Genomic DNA, 19,413 nt, shown 5'->3' with positions numbered 1-19,413 from the left:
TTTTTCCGTTAGGTCACATAATACTTAGTTGGAAATACTTCTATGCATGAAGACGTTCATGTTGTTCCTGATTGAGTCGGGAGGCTGAAGCACCCATGCCAGGGAGTTGCTGCTACTTCGCTCTGTAGTGACGGGAGGGGGTGACGGATGGGATGCATTATAATGATGATTTGCAGAATGCGGGTTATGTCCAGAACAATATACTTGTTACTGACATGCAATGTAACTTTAGACTGGCGATAACACAAAACAAGAATGTATCGTCCATTGTAACAGCAATTTTCACGTCTAGACATAAATTATTTCCGCTTTGAAGAGTCAGTGTTGTGACCACGTCGCGTCAATCCACGGAGTAAGTTACTCTACAGTGTTTACAGTAGTACGATGCCGGTTGCAAGGGCAAGTGGCCGAAAAAGCGCCGGATGATTCTGATATAAATAACTATTTGATTGAAATCGGCGACGTTTAGTAAGAAAACTAATTAGTACGCTTTCTATGCCTAAGCACGGCAGACCTAAAGTCTAGTTTAAACCTAAGGAACACGTGACAAAGAAGGCATGGCTCAGTATCCTTACTCTAACAATAATGGACCTTTCGTAGTAATTGCAGAACGGTACCTTTACTTCCTAATTTATTTTAGAATGACAGATTTCGCATTTGGTTCTGTGAGCAGCAACATGTAAGCGTTGGTCTTTGTTTCTGGGTTTGTTTGTTCTCCGTATATACATATATCTCTTTAGTTCTATCCCATCATCGTCATCTACAACTATTAGAATAAAAAATGTTGCTTAGAGTAGTGTCAAGGCGCTACTAACGTTTGATAAGAATCCGTTAACAACTTAGATGTTTTCAATACACAAAGATCGAATCATCAGGCCAAATAGGCCAAACTCCTGTAGTGATACATTGGACAGTATAATCTGCTGTGCGTACCTGTGCGGGTTTACGACAGCTGGCAGTGCGTGGCAGGCGCCTGTGGGCCTCGCATGCCCCTCGTTACGACAAAACGGAATAAATGATTGCAGATTATGAATTCTGATTAAATGATATTTGTATTACTTCTGTGATTAAATGCGTATCTTACATTCAAGCATTACTACGTGCAGTCTAAATAGTTAACGCGGTCATTGTTAACATTCGTGGAATTCAATGCCATTTTCCTTGTTTAACATAAAGCTATAATCAGTAGTTGTACTCCGACAAAAATACCGAAGAGGAAGACGGGTGACTTAACGGCTGTCACTTAAAGCTTCCCCCTGAGACCTTGCAGATCTTGGGCGGGCGGTGACGCACAGTTGCCCCCCGCGCCTTTCATGTTAATGGGACATGTGAGGGTCTAGGCTTGAAGCCTGGCACACTTCGTTTCGAGCTTCGAGCAAGGCGTCTAATTGAGCGTCTAACGACAGTGCTAAGCGTGCAATTTGAAACAGTTAGTATCGAACAGCTACAACTCCTAACAGCAGTAGGTAAGTGAACTTAGAGGATGTATAGGAACGTCTATCTGGGCGTTTTAACTTCATTATTTAATAATTCGATATCGTTCACGTTTAGTTCAGCCTTGGGATACGGCTGTGGCACAAAGACGGCAAGGTAGAATTTCTCATAGATTCTTAAGTTACCATAAACGATTGCCAGTGGTCACTAGGACGTCTATAAATGAGAGTGGTAATAGCCAAAGGGGATTCACGAATTCCCAGCCTTAAGCTACAGCGCCGCACGTAATTATTGCACATACACTATCAATGTAGCAGTCGCACGTTCAGGTGCGTCAGACGTGGAGACTCGTGCCGTTTTTTCGATGCGCAATTTTATAAAGTGCTCTGTATTATACAACGCTTTCTCTTAGAAGAGCACATGAGAATTTTCTGTGAAGTCACAACGCATCCCTTAGCATAATGTTAGTCTATTAATAATAAGCAATTTGAAATCTTTTTACATATATCATGCTCTACTTCGAGCTAATATCCGTTCATCTTTATTACTCAGAGGATTTGCGCCCATTAATAGGAGCCATCCTGTTTGGCTTCAGGCATTGTTCCCAATGGCACTCCCAGCATGCGTTCCCGAGCGTATAACAACCATTCCATAGCTTGTCTGTTGCCTCTCCATTGTCGTGCAAATTGAAAGTCGCGTGCATTGAACACAACGGCTGCCTACCCGCCTCTTGCGAATGATGATACAACTCAGTCTGTGTATGGGGGCAACATATGTACGCAGGGCAGGTCTGCACTTGACTATTGCTTAAATCAGCGGAGGGAATTCGGTGCTATTACCACCTACAGCTTTTCAACATTTTGCTGAAACCTTGAAACAGTGTCATAGTGGGTCGACGTCTAGGATAACGGACATAGGAGTACCCCAGAACGCTTCGGTGGGAGTTGTTAGCAGCGGGCCGGGGTATCCGTCAGCTAGATCGGTGGCCAGGGGACTAGGCGGTAGAATTAGAGTTATCCCTTCCTCTGGCGATCTCGCAGCTCTATATCCGCTTTGCCTTGCTCCTGGCATAAGCTACTGCTTCTCTATGTAGACGAATTACTGCGTATACGCGGGAAGAGGCGGAATTAGACGGATGAAGGTGCGCGCCTGACTACTGCTGCTGAGCAGTAGCAGTGGCCACTTGTGAGATCTGTGTGTTGAAATATATCAGTAAGTTTCAATATATCCGCTTCGGACATAACGACACATTTCTATTTTACGCTAGTAACGACCGGGGTATGCCGTACAAAAGGATAGGGTTCTCGTTGCTGGAGATATCGATAGGTTTCAAGTTTTACGTCCGGAACCGCCGTAAAGCATTGCAACGTACGGCTAGCCACTTCTAGCACGAAATTAATTATGTCTATGCCCAGATTCGAACTTAAACCAGCACTCGTTCCTAAAATTAGCAGGTAGACATGTTCCTCCATTAAGCGTTGATGAAGGTATATCGGTGGCTAACTACAGAGCCCTCCCAAGGAGTTCTTACGATTCGTGCATCAAATGCATGTTATGGCCATAGCAAAGCCAGCAATCGCGGATCCTCTGTATAAAGTTTTAGCAAAGATTTAATGCAGACGGCCATCGTAACGTGGCTGGAGCTCTTAAAACAGAAAGCCCGCTACGTTGCTGCCATTTTTATGAAAACAAAGGATGGAAATTCGAATGATGGATGAGGCAACGGTAGCCTCATAACCATAGCAAGCCATATATTCGACCATGAACGTAGGTTCCGCCACGAGCCGTTTCTAACCGGTATGCCGACCTATTCTGCGCCCGTGAGTGGCAACGGAGTGATCTCGTGCGAAGCCGTTCTTGGGTGCACCGGTACTTACAGATCGTTGGCGAACTTTCGGTTATAAATTAAATAAAACACTATTTGAAAAATATATATAACAATATTGAACTATGTAGTTCCACTAAATAGTTATCGTTGTAAATAGATATAATCTGGATACAAATATAGTTATCAGCGAGCCAATTGCTACTAAGTTCGTTACTTTTATTACAACAGTAACCCATCTACTACTATCCAAAACGAAATGGAAAAAAAAAACCTAAGTACGTACCAGCTCCCCCGTCATTATTATCGAGATCGCTCAAAAACTCGATAATAAGTTCTTCTGTTAGCGACACCATTGGAGCAAAGGTTTTCTGAGCTGAGCTATCTGGCGTCGTTTCTTGATTTTCCCTCTGTGCATCTGCGTCAGTCGTGTCACCTAAAGTTCCGCCGCAAAGTGTCTCGTTGACCTGGGAACCTGCCAGTGGGCCTATTCTAAGCAGGTCCCCACATCCTAAACCCAAACTCAACCTGTGAACTGTAAGCACCACACGCTGACCCTGCAATAGTAATAAAGTTAACGGTCTCTAGTTACAAAATACGACGCTGTATATGTAATAGTTTCTCTTGTTCATGTTTGTGTTGGGCCCCGCAGGGGATCACCCTGAGGCAATTCGAGGACTGCATGGACATTTCCGAATCGATGTGGTCGTTTATAAGCTAAATGTAGCTAATTCTCAACCGTCAAATGAATGTAAGGGAAAAAGCGTGCAATTGTGCTTGCATACGTTACAATAAGTAAATCTGCATGGCAATAGTAAGCGCTCAAACATGATTCAGGTACATAATAAGGTGTATGCCACTACAGCATGTACTATAAGGACAGGTATGTAGAATTCATTTGTGCATCTGAGCTAGACAAAAAACAGCCTGAAATTTAGCGATAGACAACAAATTGATAATGCCACAATATAAGTAACGTGTGAAGAATGTGGGCTACCTTGCTATGTTTACAGTGGCAGCCTGTTTATACTCACTGGTGGTGCTGAGATTTTAAGACGACAGTTGAGGCCCGGTGGATATCTCGCGGGGAAAAATGGGCTGTTCCAGGAAGCGGACTCACTGTACGATGCGTTGCAGCCTATTTCAGATTTGGCGATAGCAGGTCACAGGTTATTGTTCCGCACAGGTTTGTGACAGAAGGCAGCAAACGTGTAATGAAATAGCAAAGCTAGATTATAACAGTACGTTTTGCACATGTTTGCTAATTACGACTGCAAACTGCTGCACGACATTACGCAGGCGGCATGTACTTACCTAGCCTCCATCTCTACTTCTATTTATCACAGGCTGCAAACTCAGGGCGAGCAATCACAGTATAATGTACGGGCAGACAGACAAGCTCTTTAAGTTGTATCAAGATCTCCTTTTTTCTAGGCAGATTTAGTTTGTGGCTACCACATTGTGGTGATGGGTCGGCTGCTGCGTTTCCGGAAAATCGGAGAATGGACATAACCCGGTTGTTTTCGGTTATGCTGTCGCGGTGTTAGGAGAAAAGAATGATAAAGCATCAGCTGACATAATCTACTACGAATCACTGTAACGTTTCCTTCAGTCTAAATTGGCATTGTTTTTATCGAGGCTGCTGCTGCTGATGTTGTTGTTGTTGTTGTTAGCCCTGCTAATGACGCGCTCACAGCTGTCGCTGTGGCTTGTTGTTGGCGTTGGTACGCCGTGTTAGTTTTGTCGATCTCCAAGTAGATTGCGTATACAAGTAGCGCCTTTCTGGTGCTGTTTCCCGTTGCTAGCGTCTTCTATGTTGTAGAGGCCTCCGAAGGCTGTTTCCGGTGGCCGTATCGTTGGCCGCGTCGCATAGGAGCTATCCGCGCAGCTCGCGTCCAAATAGGCACTTCCACGTACCGACCATCTATGACCGTGAAGGGTTACAGAAATCTTCTATCAGTCCGCAAACTGCTTCCTAAATAAGCCGCGAAGAACGTCTACTACACTGTTATGCTGTCCCTTTCTAAGACGCTCTATGAGATCTGCCCTCCCCTCTCGATTGTGTTCTCCGATCCGGCTTCATTCCGGTGTACCACCTGTAGACAAACTACTTTTCCGGCAACGGTTGTGTCGTAACGCCGACCAGAAGGTAAACATAGTGTGAGAATAGACAAAGATCGTGAGTTTTTTCGCTTCTCGAAACGATGCTACTGAAATAGTATTAGGGAACATCTGAGCAAGCTGGATTGATTCATTCTTTGGGTTGGGGTGACCGATGATAAGGTTGTCGTCAGCAAAAAGCGGCGCCAAAATGCGGAACGTTTACGGAGCGAATTGGCAACATGGATGAGCACGGTATGAAAACTAGGGCGACAAGTACATAAAAAAGACGACGGTGTAGAGCTACATTCGCAGATTCGCTGGAACCCAATTACGTGTGAAGGCAGTTTCGGTCGGATAGTCCACTCCGCTACTTGCTAATGCTTCGCCAGAGTATTCCGCCAAACTAACCAAGAGACAGACTTGGCAATAGGCAATAAGTTCCATAACTTTTCTATGGTCAGTTAAAACTTATGGTGTATATATTTGTAGGGGAAAAAGAGTGTCGCGAACTCTAAACGAACTGCAGATAATGAACAGAATACGAGCATTTTACTCACATAAATACTACATGTTTGTACAACTGGCGGGGTGAAAAGCGTCGCGCTTAAGGTATTTGTAGTAGAGAAAGATATTTATTGAAAAAATTGCCTCAAAGCCTGAGGGGCAACGGCAGAACTCGATTAACCTGAATTTATCCAGTCGGCATTAGATCAGAACAGTAAAACTGACCGCGATTCTTTGATAACCAGCTAGAACTTTCAACACACGAAAAGAAACTGATTATACCTAACGTGTTAAACCTCTAATTTTCAACTAACGTTGTTATGAACAAGAAAGGCCTTAACCCAGCGTGCGACTAAGTAGTCGTTCGCTAAAAAGCTTTGACCACAAATAGTCCCAAAATTCAATCGGCAGTTCCTTTGGAGATCGTTTAGCAGCTGTGCCTCTATAATACCTAATTATAAAGGCAGTGTCGTTCGACTAAGTGCATAGAACGGAAAGCGAGAGACAGAGAGATCAAATAAATCTCAGTTATCATACGCTAAAAACAGCACCATCAAATCAACAAACAATTAGATCATTAGGAGGACGCCCATTTTACAACCAACACCCATCACACAACAGGCAATATCGGCTTCTCTTCATTACGTCTGCCTACCTCGTCCGTATCGATAGGCCCTATCCAATCTCTACATAGACATCTTTTACGGCGGCCTTAAACAATGCTGCAGAACGTGAAATGAAACCATTTAATGGATCAGTATATATGCAACCATTTCAAGCTCCCAGCAACAGACAAACATCGAACCGTCCATAGCAATGCCGTTCTACAAGACTATTATAATATAGTTCCAAATAAAGAAAATAGATAAAAGGACACAATTATAGGCCTGTCTAGCTCGCCAAAAGCTTCTTAATAAAGACTAGTCAGTATTGAAATGAATCACTCGATACGCTGACATGCTCGAACGCCGATGAAAACGTTTTCTGCATTTGTGATTCAGCTCAGTCTTTCGACAATAGGCCGGCGTTGTCAATAACTTAACTTCGATAACATTGCACTAGCATATTTATCTAAAACATAAATGGCATATTAACTAGCACAAGCTAGCATCACCACCTAGCATTACTTGCGTCGAGTCCGCACGTATGGTATATTGAAACAGTATTAACATTGAGCTGTATCTTACATGTTCTACAATCACGATGTTGTTGATATGAGTACGCTGTGTGGCCGGTTTCAGAAATATCGAATTGAGCCAAATAGAAGAAAGACCGAGTTAATTTTTTTTATAGCAAATATATGTGGGGGTTTGGCATAAAGAAAATACGTTTACAGTTCAACAAGCAATAAAGTAAGCTGAACGATACCACTTGCGTGAACATATGCTCCAATATAATTTTTAATGGCTGTCCTTATCTAGGCACATGTTTGAACTACAGGAGTATCCCTATTCACAGTGCCTAACCAAAAATGTATGGCGGACGGTTGAAGAATATATGTGTAGTATATTGTAAAATAATCGGGCATCGAAAAGCCAAAAACATCCTCCTGTTTCTATCGAAATAAGTACTCACCGTTAGTTTTAAGGGCGTAGGCGGTAAAGGCAAACTCGCAACCAACCGTGTCACTGTTACCGGCCCCCTGCGCGTCAAGGGGACGGCAAACATGAAATTCAAGTGCCACCCAACGGCCCTCGTCGGAATTGAGGACTTCCCCAGGCAAGGTTAACAGCAAGGACTCTCTCGCTTTTGTACTGTTTCCGGCAACAACACCCAGAAAAACCCCCTGGTCCCTCATGCCGGTCGGAGAGGTTAACCGCCGACGGCCCTGAAAATGGCGCGATAATATCGTCTTGTTGTAGCTCACAGTCTATCTATATGAAAAAAAATTAAATTTTATATTCTATTAAGATAAACTCTTATTCGTTATAGTGATATGATAGATATTTTCTTTTAAGTAAGAATATCTGTACGGCCAGGCACTTAAGCTCTAATGGATATTATCTACACGTACAGGTGGAGGTCGAAGATTGCTGTTGAGCGGTCTGAGTGGCCTGCTGGAATGGCGTCGTTCTTGGTGGTCCCATGGTATTCGCTGAGGGACAGCCACAACCCCCGCACTACCTGGACCTCGTTCACTTTCTGTGCGGGCCGAAATCTTTGCATTCCCTCGTACCGCCAATGAGGTAAACTGCAAAAGGTCATTATAAGATCTACTCTAGTGAAACGAGATCAGCTGGCTGTAGTTACGTTGAGAAGAGCTCTCCATTTATTATTTACCCTGTACTACGTTCCGTTTCAAACAAGCATAAATCTAAAAGAAGCTTACACAATTGTTACCGTCAATTTAAGCTACTTTTTAAATGTGATTATTTTTCAGTAAAATACTATAATGCGTTTACCGCCAATGAGAAAATGTTATCATCGTGATTATTCTAATCCCGTCTACCAATCTGGGCAGATTGAACCCGGTCGTTCGCGATTAATTAACCCAACACGACGTTCAACCAGCCAACAAAGTTCCGTAATAATGCCACAGTCTTGAAAGTGCAGTATCCAGTACCACTGTTGCCGTCGCACGATCGCGGCTATTACTTCCACGCGTATACCGATTCTTATCGTATCTCGACTCAGCTTTATTCTTTCGTCTACGGAAATCATTATTATTCTCGGCAATGGTAGCGAAATTTTAAATTCGGGTCATGAGTTAGATGACCGCGTAAGCTTTGTGCGCGCTCGATAGGACGTGGTCTTGCCACACTCGGACTGGCGTGGTCAAGCTGGAAACATTCCCGTACTCTGCCCCTTCTAAGCACCCTATGAAGGATCGATATTAGATCACTTATTCAGTCCTCTTAAGGTAATCAATAATGAACAACTGCGACCGCCCCACCGTCTTGACTAGGTCAACGAAGCACCGGGCGATATCCTTTGCTGACGTGGAAGTGTGCGCCTGCCTGAACGAGGCTGAAACGACGCGGAAGCCTATTCCTGTACACCATCTATACTCGAAATATATAATACTTGCCCATCTTCATAGCTAGATACACATTAGATAAATAGACGTACGACTGTAGTACGGAAACACGCTACCTCCTAGTCATCTGTGTCGGTTTAGATTCATCAAACACTAATGTCGTTGTATTTTTACTACCGTGGAGGATAGCAGCACCAAGGAGATCAGGGCGATAATTACTCGCAACAGAAGTGGCAAAGAGTACGTAAGATCTTTATATTTATCTCGGGCAGCCAGAAGGAGGTTGCTTATGTTTTCAATTTCCTATAAATAGAGATTTTAACAACAATGGCATTCCGGATAATAGTTCATGCGTTCCATACACGGTACAGGTTTTATCGTGCAGGACTAGTTAACGAGGCGCATTGTCACGGCTGACTATTTCCTTGTCTGAAAGACTTGACAGAAGATCATTCCGATTGGCAGAGAGAAAAGTTCAATTTTCGTCAGGGCTTTCGCCTCCCTCTGAAATTTTTCCAGTTGCTTGGTCTTTTCTGGCTATGCACTTCTGTCGCAAATGCGTCGTCTACTCCTTTTTCTGTCTGCTTCCTCTTTGTAAGCTTACAGAACCTGAGGTTAGTCCGTACCCATTGGAAAGGGAGACCTTATGGGGCACTGAAAGGCGAGATGATTGTGGGATCTGAGTTCTACCTCACTTCCTAGTGTACTCTTCCTAGTCCACTCACCACAGTTCAAATGTAGCTGAGCGTCTTCCCGTCGTTGTCTGCCAATACAACTGTACAGAGAGGCCCTTGGGGACCCCTTGACAGCTCAAAGAACGCTGTCAGTAATATATCGACGCCGCGACTCTCCCTCCCGCACCCACCTAGCCCAGGCAAACGACTTAGCCAGATAGCACTACCATGAGGCACCGGCCGATATAAAGGGCCAAGAAGTTCGATGATGAAGGCTTACAAAGTTCATGTGTGTATTCGTATACCCAGCTATTGGTAAGAAAAAATCTCATGTACTATGTGAATGTATATTCTTTTGGGGGTTGAGGGGCAGGTGGCACACAAGCGACGTGTTGAGGTGTGTAAGCCTGTGGGTAACAGAGGGGTGTAAGACATTTGCGTGCGTACATTTGTCTGAAATACAACATCACGTCTGTATATGCAAACTGCACTGTCGATCAGCAGCCGAAATTATTGATCGCGTCAAAGATGGATACCAGGTAGTAGGATGTGTCATGTAAAGCAGTAGAGGGGAACTGATGTAGGTAAAAGAAAAGCTAAAATAGTAAAGTTGTTCGGGAATACCGGCCTCTGCAGACATAAATACTATATTATAATCATTATTCACTTTCATCTTGGTTGGTTACTTTGGAAGGTTAGAAACTGTAAGTTGATTTAAAGAGATGGCCTTGCCGTAGAGATCTGTCCGGATCCTAAAGCGTAAAGGATAGGCTTGCGTACTACATAAGTGAGTGTTGCAATAATAAGTCATCACTATCACATTGAAGTGGAAAAAAGCAAGCAAATAAAAAAGTTAAACGGACTATTATAACACTTCAAATGGGTACATCTTGAATTCAAAACATCTTAACTTTCCATTGGTTCCAAAGCTAACACAGAACCTTTATGCCTAATTATCTGAAGTATAACGTAATAAAAAAACACGTTTAAACTGCTATTTTCATACGCTGTAAGCACTTCGTTCTCAATTTCTCAATCTATTCAATATTCAGCACATATTTTTTTACCTCAAATTTCGGTAAATGCTCGACTTCACATAATGATTGGCGCAGATTAGTCAATATTTCAGAAGATGATTTACGCCACTACTTCACCATTAGATGGCTCAATGGTTTTCGTAACTTCAAGCCTTCACATTTTTACTGCAGTAAGCATGCGACCTCGATAGGAACCGTCTTGTGGAGCGTAGCAAATTTTTGCCTGCTCCTCTGTCTTGATACGCCGATTTCGCCGCTATTCATGTTTCCTATAGTGTTTTTTCCTGTATTGGCTTAGATCGACCTATGTGTTTGGCCTATTTTTTTCTTTTCCTACCTCCCCGTCATGGAGGCATCCGGTTTTCCCACCGGCGAAGCTCTCCCGAATAATTAGTATCATAATTAATCGATAGCTAGGATAACGTCTTTCATTGGTGGTTTCTTCTCTATTCGAATGAGCTGGTGACTCGTTTCAAGCAGAATTTGTAAAGTGTCTGATCTCGCACCCCACCAGTCAGTTTCGCCTCAGCGGCTGTACTCGGAAGGTTCTATTTTACTATAGCATATGCCTGTGTTTCGACGTTTACGTAGGCACTTTCCGACTTTTTTCATAGATGCTTGGTCGTTTCCATTGTTCGCCATGTCACGCCGCGACCTTTAGCTATCTCTCTTGGCACATCCGTTGATTCTAGTAAGAAATGTGTTCGACAAACGCATGCCTATAGAGATGCGTATGCAGGCGTGACTAAAGGGGAATTCGGATTATCGTCGGCAGATATTTACTGCAAAGGACCGTACGACCTAGCAACTCGTTGGCTGAAGCTGTAGACTGACGCGGATACATGGAATACTACGCTGATCTGTAGCGTGGCTGCCGGTAAAAAGCGGAGCATAGTGATTACGAAAGTCTTAACTTAGTATCAAAGCGAGAAGTGGCACAATCTAAATATGTCTATATAAATATTAGGTATGCACGGAGCGTATGCAGTGCTCTATTAAAACAGTAAGATAACACAGTGTGCTAAGTTTAAAATTTGTATATAAAACTAGATTAATCGTTTCGTTATGGTGGTTACTAAGTATACAGTTTTAATATACAAAGTCCCCAACATCTATTTGATCTACGAAGGTAGGTGCAGAAAATCAGTGCCGTTCCTATATTGAGCCTAGCTTATTGGAAATATGAACATTTATATACGGTGCAATCGATTAAGCAATACGCAGTGTCTTGTCACAGTAAACTTGCAGTCATTCTCAGACAATTTGGACCACGCTTTCGGGCGTCTCGGCCACTGCCACTGCCGATGACAGCTTTCGCCCATCTCTGTTACACTAGGCTTGCCATTAAGGCAAAAAGAAACTATATACAGGTTAATTAGCAGGCAAAACTGTAATTTCACTAGTATTTTTTATGCAAAATGCTAATTTTCCTGAAAATATAATAGAAGCGTACTCATATCTAACATAACATTGGATAGGTGTCCATTGCCGACCGATTCACACACACGGAAATTGGCTGTTTACGCTCATTGATCAGACAAGCGACATTCGTTCGTTTATTTTCTCGTTCGAGATCAACTTCCGACCCATATACTGACCCACACATTGTACGTATGCTATGAATTTCAGCTAGTGGCACCTGAATACGTGTCTCGAGTTTTCAAGACGCTAGTGCTCTCAATAATTGTTTCAACGAAATTTCTGAACTTAACAAAAGTATCCTAGCAAGTCGATTCGAGCAAGTAATGCGTTGAACTTTGTAGTCGCAATAAGTAGGGTCAATCAGGGGACCATCAGAACAACAAACAGAAATATATATTTTAGCGGCACGCTAATCGTCCCCTTACTCAATACAGATCTTTTGGGGCCGAAAAAAAAAGCTTGCAAGTTTCAATTTTTCAGAAGAAATCCAACGCTGACGCACAATTGACTATTCTCATTTGGCACGTACAAAGTAACAGCTAATGAACGTAACTTTTTACGCGTGACAACATTCATTTTTTCCTAATTTAATCAAGCTACACGTAGGGCTACCACATGCCGCGCGTACGATATTCTAACGTCTATTATATGGTGCTAACGAAGCAAGATTTCACCTGGCAGATCCTCGCACAGAATCCTATTTGCAACGTCGACTCCAATCTATTCATTGATCGCATGTTATTGAATAAGTTTCTGCTTCTTCTGCTCAGGACAAAGAAGCCAATAGTCCTTACACTTTCTGGCCCCTTGTTTTTGCTATTGATGCGTATATCAAGCAAATCGAGGCACTCTTTTAGCCTCGTACATATTAACCATGTCCGTTGGTATACATTCGATGTAAACATCCTTCAGAGAACCGTTACCGAATACTCAGTATAGGACATTTTTATTTCAGATGAACAGTACTTTGAATTCAAATAGGGAAAGGTGGTTGACAACGAATCCTTAACAAAAACAAAAAAAAAAAAAAAAAGATAACTTTTTAGCAGTTGTCGTAGATTTAGCCGGCTCCGTTCGATTCAGCCCAATGGCGCGTGTTTTAAAAACGTTCATGTTAAAAATGCTGTACTCTTTGTATGCTTAAATAGAATCGAGTATGCGATTTCTGCACAGCACTCGGCTGTTTGAAAAACTTTGTCATTTTTGCAAACGGAACTGATCTTTTGTTAGCTTATAACTCGAAAGAATACACTAGTAATTCATATATTTCTATATTAATATAACGCCTATTCACGGGCTCAAGCTGGCATTCCAGGAAAAACGCCTATTACTTTTTGAGCCAGCTCCACGTTGTGATTAGACGAAGCCTTGCATTTCCGATATTTGCTAGACGAGAATTATGTTCTTTTCTTAGGCGGAAGATAGGATGACACAGAATCTCAAATCCTTGCCACGGGTCACCTATGGGATAGCAGGACACGTCCCCTATGGAATCATCAATTTCTCAAGACCTATAAAAGGTGCTAAGAAAACCACACGCGCCCTCCGCTTCTCAATTTTACCCGAGCCTTTTTTATCACCTGAGTGGCTTCACCGAGTTTTTTCTATAACGCAACGATCCTACGACCGTTTTCCCTTCTTCATCCTTTATTTGGCCTAGCCTATTTCTACATTCTCCCTGTTCCTAGCAAACTCGTATTGTGACCATTGAAACAGAGTGTTTCATTACCGTACCAAGACGGGAATGAAAATCGTGCAAGGTTTTTTAGGTGTACGCAATAAAGTATTCAATGTCAGACATGCGTTGTCCGACAGAAGGCACACGCTCGTGTGACATAACTGATCAGTTTTGATAACGGCACATTCATCATGGCGGAAAGACGTGCGTAACTTTCATGACCCGAATAGATCAGCAACGACTTTACATGAATTCCCACCAAAATTAAAGCTGCCTATTTTGTCCGAATTCGTTTTTCTGCGTACTGCCGGTTTTCACGCAACTTCTAAAAGATCCGAAGAAAATTTCTATGAGGCAAATGTGAATATTTTTAATTTTAAGCCCTTTAATCCAAACCAGTGAGCGTAGATTTAAGCGGCTCAAATGTACAAAAATAGCTTTAAAAAAACACTAACTGTCAGAATTTTGAAAAGTAGAATAGTGCTAGTTGAGACGTTCCGATGAGCTATAAAACTTAGTTCTCTTGATACCTGGTAGCCTTCTTTGTACTTTTTATCTCGCTGTTTTAGGCCCCTACGTTTTCTGGGAGTTGTCGTGTGTGGCCAGTTCAAACTCTAATTTTGCTCGAACAATCTGTATCTAGCATATTTGAACGATACTTTGACGATTTTATTTAGGGGATTAAGAAAAAAACCTTTTGAAAATAGTTAGAAAGTAATAACTAATTAGATCGTAATTAGTCATGATAGAACATGATTGCGAAGAATGACACGTTTTTTATGCTCAACAGTGGTTTTGGACTTACGAACCAAAGCACTCAACCAGCCTATGATCTGTTATTATTATTTTTTACGATCTAAGGTTATTGAACTCTATAGGCTCAATGCTTTCAAATGGACTTTCGAAGGTTTCTAAAAATTCGAATACGCATAAGTCGACTGTGCCTTTTACCATGTTTTTCTCACTGACATACGATAACAACATTTAAGCGTATTTATAGTGACTCTGAGTGCAAGGAACGATCAAGTTCCTTAAAGTTCAAATAAGACCATTTCACTTTATGCATTTGACAAGTATCTTTAGTTATTATGAGGTGTTCCTTTAGTTCAATGCGGTTTTAAGCATTCGTGATTGTCATTCATTGAAAGATTACTTTAGCCGGTTACTGGAAGAAACTAAATATCTCGCTGAGTAGCAAATCGCTAGTATACCAGTTGTAAACGTTTTTACCTAAAGACTGTTCAAAACATGGTATGTTGAACAAGGTGCCGCTCAGACGCTAGGCTAAGAAAAAGGGCAATGCAGCACTCGATGTTACCTCTTAGATTTTTTGATTTTCTATTAATACACAAATTTGACCAGCTAGAGGAGGAGCGCGGCCGTCCAGGACACTGCAACCGTGGCCTCCTGTCGTGTAGCTTGCACTTCAAAAAGGCTACATCGACAACTAAAGACCATCGTTCGGCAACTGGAACAGTGCAGGAACGTGCGCGATTCATCATGTCATTCGGTCCTCAATCCTGCTTCGTTTCGTCCCCTTTTATTCGTTGGCTATGGACCCCCTTAAAACTCAGGACACCTTCTTTTCAGTTTACCCAAATCTGCTCGCAGAACGGAAGCAGCTGATCCTACTGTTGAGCTGACCGCAACCCCTAGGAACTACAGAACCCCCGCCGACCCGTGATGACAAGAGCGAAGGCCTTTTCGTTCCTTCCTTACAAAAGATGTTCCATCTGTACCCTTTCCTTTAACAAGGGGTGTATTACCGCTGCAGTACTTGTGCAAGCAGTTTAATCTCACTCGACACACGTCGTTGCTAGACCTTTATTTGTCCAACCACCCGTGCAGCTCCCTGACAACTATCGCTACATTTGGGCGCATTATATTGCACACCATATACGAAAGTACAGCAGGCGTCATATTGTTCCATCTGCTCTAGTGTTCTTGTTACGTATGACGCTTCTGTCATAAGCAGAAGCTCTCCGTACAGCATATCGAAGAAGGATTAAACAACAACATCATAGGTTCTCATGATGCTGGTGAACGACTCCAGGGTCGCTTGACCTTTTGAGGACAGGTCGAAAAAGAAAAAAAATCTACACTATTTTGTTCTGTACTCTTGCTTACAGGGACTTATCTAGCTGGGAATTCGCTGAATACTAAACCTTTTTGCAGACGCATTGTACGGAGTTTTGACAAAAATTCTTGCTAAGTTGCTGCTATATGCACTAACAAAACGCTATTCGTATTTCTATGCCAAATATACGTAAAGAGTCAACATGTATTTTGAAAAGTCTGTATTTTTGAAAAAAGACATATACAATTTCCTAGCTTTGTTTCCTGGTGCATTTCAAAGATTAGGAACAGTAGCTTACCTGCACGAACAACCGGTGGCCCCTTGGCGCCTGGAGAATCAGTTGGACATCATTATCTGCGCATGAGCTAAACATATTCAGGTCCGATACATCGACGATGGCAGTTTCCATCAAACGGTGACAACCTAAAACATATACATTACGAAGCGTATTTAGTATCGTAGTATTTTAAAGTTGGACATACCCCACGACTATGATTGGCTAGTTGGACTTCGAGCTTCAAAGCGTTTGTGCTATTAATTAGTAACCTTATAAACTGTATACTGAATTATGTCTATGTCTAAGGAATTCTTTTCCGTTAGCAACGTCCTCAGAAAAACTGGATTGACAATACGATAACATACTTCAACCGATGTTCCATCATCAATTGCCACTCACACCCTACCGCACAGATTCATAAGTAGAGAAAGCGATGAATCAGCTTTTAATCAACATCGAGAAGTTAAACCATAATCACAAGGGCCGATTTCTGATTAAAGCGTCTACGCGTTCCAAGGTCAGGCTCCAAGATCCTTGTGCAAGCCTGCCTTGCTTGCATGGTAGACCCGGCGTGTTCAGCCATGAATTCGAAATCCCTGAAGCAGCTTGCTCTCGTGTGAGTGATCGAGGCCGAAAGGACGCTGCGCTCGCAAAATAATTGCCCTAAATATTCCTCAGCTAGTAAGCGAAGTAGCGGTATTTGATTTGAGTTCAAGGTCCTAAAGTGATGTGCTCCCAGGCAATGTGACTTTACCCTGTTTTACTTCTACGCTAAGATCAGTATTCGGCTTCCCAAAAAAAGCGAGAAATATGTGCAAATATGTATAGATATACCCAGAATATTGGTTCTAGATTCTAATCCTTAGCTGAGAACAGAGGCGAACCTCCGTTGCCTGTCAAGTCAAATTATTCCTACAGAGAGATTTTTCATTCGCGAAGAAAAATTGGGCCAGCTACTAAAAGAGAAAAGGCTACAGTTTGCACTTATTATCTTGCATTAAATATTCTACAGCCTGAGACAAATCATAATTTTCTAGAAAATTTGCCGACCATACAAAGTCGCATATCTATTGCGCGTCAACCTTGTGTACGAAACAAGAATACGAAATATGCTCGCAAGGCATCTAGTAGACCGGCTGACTCGTCAGCTACGCGAAATATCTTACATAATAGTTATATGGATCAAAACAACGATCAAAGTCTACCTTAGAAATACTCCCGTCCGTAACAAATATAATAATAAATAAAGGAACAAATGATAGATAACTTGTTTCTAGCAAATGCCAGATCACATGATCGGATAGATCAGCGTGCAAGCTACACGCGGGCCAATGTTAAAGAATACATTGATATTGTCTTCTCTGTCACTGGATCTTTTATAATGGAAACATTTGACGGACGCCGATGCATACATAGAATAAACGCTTTGAATTAAACAGCCCTCGGACGGCTGGCCCACGACAAGGGTTGTATCTACTTCGGGCATCTAACATATGTACACCTTAGATTTATATTCGGAGTTCGTAGGATCATTTTATTTCTTTGTTACTGTTATGTTCATCAGTGTTAAGTTCCTGTTTCCGCTGACAGCGGAAGGGCAGATTCCATAGCATACAAACGAAAAAGATCTGATGTGCATGAGAAGGTAACATCCTTGTTTGTCATGTTGTGCAAATCGATCCTACGAGCCATCAAGCATGTCATGCTCCATCAGGGGGCTAATCAAACTGGGACTTATCCAGGGTTTACCCAACAGCCCTATGAAAAATAGAGCAACCATGCAAGCAGCTAATAATTTGAATAGTTCCTTATTAATCCTATTTTTTTAATTTAATTATTAATTTCAGGTAATAATGTTTGCCAATGCTGGGATTTGGATGGCGCTATGCTTTTAGAGAGATTAGCAGTTCATTGATCATAGATGCCCAATAATAAAATCATAATGTAGGAGCATGTATGATGCAATTTCCTAAAATATACATGAACGCTTTAAGCAAGTATTTATTTACCCACCAGTAAACAATAACATACAGTATATCAGAGCATTCATTGTTGTCCCTATGGGCGTTAGTGCCTCTCATATATATTTTCGGTGTGACGAAACCGACGCCATCAAGGTAAGCGCATGCAACTCTGGGCGAGTATTCGCATTGTGAGCGGCGTAGTTGATAGCAATGCTTGGTTAAAATGATGGGGATCAATAGTAGGCAGCAGCGTCAACGGTGAAAAGTATGTTTAAAATGTCAGCCAAACCGAGTTCATGTGCCACTATGCTCACTACTCTGGTATAGTCTTCACGCAGTGAGCGAGAGTACAAACAAGCACGGTTTAGATGTTTGCTGCTTTTCTGCTCTGTTGCTGGATGCTAAATAGCTAGAGTCGCTATGAAAAAAGTAAGGAACTGCGAGGACGAGGAGGAGGAAGAAACGTACAAGGTCGGCATCACCGGCTCTTGCGTTGTATAAATAAACAAATAATTGAAGAAATCTGGGAAAGACATGAGTGGAAGACAAACTCAGCTGGGTACGATGTAGGTGTGAGTCGGAAGAAGGTCGGGGGTTGAAAGCGTGCCGCTTAAAAACGAAAAAAAAAACTAAGTTTCTCTTGTCGATGCTGGGTAGGCTACGACTAGCCAAGCCTCGGTGCATTTGTCATTGCCAGCGGTAGTCTTCGATTTGCTGCTCTCCTAGTAGCTTTAACCCATGGTCCTGTAAGCTGTGGTTTAGGCCTGGCCTGCACAATCATGAAGGCGATAGAGTTGTGACAGGGCTTCCAAAAAAGGGACCTCTCGCTAGTTATTTCCCAGACCCGTGAGCCATATCTGCACGTCAACATTGGCTCGTATCCAAGAGGAAGTGAAAGGAAAGGCCTTCTAGCCGAACATCATGTACTCTCATCCTGTACCGCTTTAAACATGGAACAAACTAAGATCAGCCTTGGGAAAAGAGTGCCTGGTGGAAGACTAGCCGGGATAAGTGACATAGACTAGCCCTCTGGGACAAGAGATTCAGTGGTGGTCTTCAAGTTGGTTAAGGATTTCCTGGGCGGGCGGTAATAGCGTCCGCTGGCACCGCCTGTACCTTTTACAATTCGTTTCTGGCTCGTTGGCCGACTTGGTTCTTAAATTGCTCGGACGCGAAAGTGAACCGAAAAGGCTATCGGCAATAGAGCAACTATTGGGCAGATTTTCTCGCCTTTGCTAATGATACGTGTTCGCCTTGCTTTAAAAGTCATGAACGAAGACATTTTTAGATGGCATCAGCCAAGCACCGTGTTTTCGAGCTCAAAAATCGCTTCTAATAATAACGTATCCTACTCGGTGCCTTATCTCACTAGGTAATATATATTTAGAACAAAAAAAAATGTTCGGTGCTGTCAAAGAAGTGAGCTAAGGTTATAGTATAG

At 42.4% G+C, this 19,413-nt stretch overlaps 1 protein-coding gene across 1 annotated transcript in view; it reads right to left on the bottom strand.

Annotated features, from left to right (window-relative positions):
- The window catches only part of LOC111259764 (uncharacterized), a 185,051-nt gene that overhangs the window by 95,187 nt on the left and 70,451 nt on the right, over window positions 1-19,413 (bottom strand). The window contains exons 7-11 of the mRNA XM_086968008.1: window positions 16,030-16,154; window positions 7,881-8,057; window positions 7,442-7,694; window positions 4,294-4,397; window positions 3,546-3,816 (exon numbers count right to left, since the gene is read on the bottom strand). Coding sequence (XP_086824134.1) covers window positions 3,546-3,816; window positions 4,294-4,397; window positions 7,442-7,694; window positions 7,881-8,057; window positions 16,030-16,154 — 930 coding nt within the window. The remainder of the gene's footprint in view (window positions 1-3,545; window positions 3,817-4,293; window positions 4,398-7,441; window positions 7,695-7,880; window positions 8,058-16,029; window positions 16,155-19,413) is intronic.

This window comes from Varroa jacobsoni, unplaced genomic scaffold (genome assembly GCF_002532875.2).
Source record: "Varroa jacobsoni isolate VJ856 unplaced genomic scaffold, vjacob_1.0 scaffold_367, whole genome shotgun sequence".
In the NCBI taxonomy this organism is placed as follows: domain Eukaryota; kingdom Metazoa; phylum Arthropoda; class Arachnida; order Mesostigmata; family Varroidae; genus Varroa; species Varroa jacobsoni.
The sequence above is the reverse complement of the archived record's forward strand: the minus strand, read 5'-3'. Positions and strand labels throughout refer to the sequence as shown.